Genomic DNA, 3271 nt, shown 5'->3' with positions numbered 1-3271 from the left:
TATATATATATATACATATATATATATATATATATATATATATACTGTATATATATGTATTTATATACATATATATATATATATATATATATATATATATATATATATATATATATATATACATATATATATATATATATATATATATATATATATATATATATATATATATATATATATATATATGGTACTTGGACATGTTACTCTACGTTTATAATGAATAGACAATATCTTTGTGGCGTCCAAAAATCGAAGATAATTTTCTCTTAGGACAGACTGTCCTGCAGATGGTTTTCAGGATATCAGCAGAAATACATTTACTGTTTTCTCCATTTATTGTTTGGTGTCGACGCGTTTTTCGGATCCCTTCGCGATCCTTCAATTTTTTCGTCTCTCTGTTATACTAATGCTCAAATCATAATACAAGTTTAAAGGCCGCTCATGAATGGCAGAGGCAAGGGAAAGGTGACATTGCCCTATCTAGCAGGACAATGCCCTAGAGACTGACCATATATACGTTAATAGTTTATATATGACATATCTCTTTTGACATTACTTTTTTTAGAATGATTTATTGTTAATTTGTTCTCTTCAGTTATTTATTTCCTTATTTCCTTTCCTCACTGGGCTATTTTTCCCTATTGGAGCCCCTGGGCTTATAGCCTCTTGCTTTTCCAATTAGGGTTGTAGCTTGGATAGTAATAATAATAATAATAATAATATGATCAGCGTCCCAAACCCCTTCTCTACCCAAGTTAGGACCAAGGAGGGCCAGGAAATGGCTGCTTATGGCTCAGAAGATAGACCTATAGGCTCTCCTCAAAACCCCCATCCTTAGCTCACAAGGATGGTGAGATTCCAGTGACAAAAGAAACTAACGAGTTTGAGCGGAGCTTGAACCCCAGTTTAGTGTTTACCAGACAGGGACGTTACCACATCAGCCACCACAACCATCATGCCGATAAGTATTGAAAGTATCATACTTCCATCAGGACCAAATCCCCTAGGTGTTTAGCCCTTTGTGTTATATTTGGACCAAGAAAAACGTGGCTGATGATAATTCGGAGGGAGGTTGGATCTGAGAATTAGGTTAAGTTGAGAGAGATGGCACAGGAAAAGAGACATATGACGTGAATTCATAGAGGGCCTATGCATCCCGTGGGTGCCAGAGAACTAAGATAAGATTACATACAAGAAGAAGACACTTGACAGGTTTATCTCTGTGAATAATGCCATTATCTATAAAACGTCATAAGGAATGGTCACGAGATTGCGATGTGTTCGCCTTAACCGACAGCAGATTAAGCGTCAAGCCCTTGCCTTTGTTGAAATGCTGATTTCGATCCTACATGTTGATGATGATTCACACAATGAAGATTGTGAAGTGAATCAAGGTGAGATAGAATAGGCAGATGAATTGCTAGATGTAGGAAACAAAGATAACATCCCTACAACTAGCCAGTGTTGAGGAAGAAAACGAAACAGATATGGGAAATTTGCGGGGAAGAGATCATGGGAGTGGGTTGTCAGTAACTTCTACCCTGGGTCATGGGATTTTGACCAAAGATGAAGACACCTGCTCTTCTATCACGGAAGGATACTTATATTTCAGATCATCAAACGTTAAGGTGTGTCCCTCCACGAGGGTATAATGTGGTACCCCTTTCTTTGGTGTCAGAGGAAATAGCTGACACTACCACATGGGCTAGGTAAGCTGCTTTCACCCCAGCAGTCACTTTCCTTTTCCTATCAGTCTACTAACTCACCAGAAATGCAAACAAAATGGCAAAGTACAAGGTTTACACCTGGTGAATTATTTGGCCTGACAGTTCGATGCTGTGGAAGATGTTCTCATGAACTCCTCTTGTTATGCTAACCCCCTAACAAGCAAATCAGTATACCCGTATCATCTCTTCCCAAGAAGCGATGAAAAGCAGAGTTAGGATAAATTGACTGGCCATCTAAATCATTAAGCAGAGAGAAGGGTGGCTCACCATTCAAGAATAATCTCTCAGTGGCTCAAGTTTTAGACTTTGGAGTATTGAAGCATCAGATTACATTCACTGCTTATTATTTGTCCAAAATTCTATGAACTACATATACCCATTCATTTGAACTCTTACATAACCATCGAAGCCTCAATTTCCTTATCTTTAACCATTACCTTACTCAACACTGGCCCATAATGTAGAAGAATGTGTCGATTATCTCCCCCATAACCGTATCTTAGACTAGTGATACCCTTTCACCTCTCCTGAGCTCTTACATAAGTATCAAAATTCCAAATTCCTTATAACCTTAGTTTGCCTACCTACCTACCTCAACACTGGCTCATATAATGTAAGGGGACACATTGTATATCTCCCCACATTGTCGTACCATAGACCAGTAATACCCTTTCGCCCGTCCTGAACTCTTACGTTAACAGCAAAATCCGAGGTTCCTTATCTTTAACTTTCGTTTGCCTACCTACCATAACCTTCCTCAACAATACTGGCCCATATAATCTATGAGTACGCGATGTATATCTCCCTGCGTCAGTCGTATCTTTAGACTGGTGATACCCTTTAACCTCTTCTGAACTTTTTCGTTAACAACAAAAGCCAAAGTTCTTTATCTTAACTTCAGTTTGCCTACCTACCATAACCTTCCCCCGAATAATCTACAAGGCAATCCTAAGTCATCATGCATAGTCGTACCTTGGAGATGGTGTAATGTAATACCCCTACTGCAATGAATATGGCAAATATTCATTAAATTTCTCATTCCTGATCTAGATATTAATCTTTGGCACCGTCGTTCAATTAGTTCCTTATGCATGTTGCATAAGATTTTTCATAACTCTGACCATCCTTTACTTTCAGATCTCCCTGGACAATTCTATCCTGTTCGTAATACTAGGCAGGCAGTTAATTCTAATAGCCAGGCCTTCTCCATCATGAGGCTCAATACGACACAGTATTCTAGAAGTTTTATTCCAGCTGTTACCAAGTTGTGGAATGATCTTCCTAATCGGGTTGTTGAATCAGTAGAACTTCAAAAGTTCAAAGTTGGAGCAAATGTTTTTATGTTGACCAGGCTGACATGAGTCTTTGTATAGTTTATATATGACATATCTGTTTTTGACTTTGTTAATAGTTTATATAGGACATATCTGTTTTGACGATGTTACTGTTTTTAGAATGATTTATTGTTAACTTGTTCTCATCATTTATTTATTTCCTTATTTCTTTTCCTCAATGGGCTATATTTCCCCATTGGAGCCCTTGGG

At 37.6% G+C, this 3271-nt stretch overlaps 1 protein-coding gene across 1 annotated transcript in view; it reads left to right on the top strand.

The window, feature by feature from the left end:
• Positions 1–1258: 1258 nt before the first annotated feature.
• LOC137656358 (uncharacterized) overlaps positions 1259–3271 on the top strand; it is a 6842-nt gene continuing 4829 nt past the window's right edge. The window contains exon 1 of the mRNA XM_068390531.1: positions 1259–1394. Coding sequence (XP_068246632.1) covers positions 1259–1394 — 136 coding nt within the window. The remainder of the gene's footprint in view (positions 1395–3271) is intronic.

Source organism: Palaemon carinicauda, chromosome 17 (assembly GCF_036898095.1).
Source record: "Palaemon carinicauda isolate YSFRI2023 chromosome 17, ASM3689809v2, whole genome shotgun sequence".
Classification (NCBI taxonomy): domain Eukaryota; kingdom Metazoa; phylum Arthropoda; class Malacostraca; order Decapoda; family Palaemonidae; genus Palaemon; species Palaemon carinicauda.
The sequence above is the reverse complement of the archived record's forward strand: the minus strand, read 5'-3'. Positions and strand labels throughout refer to the sequence as shown.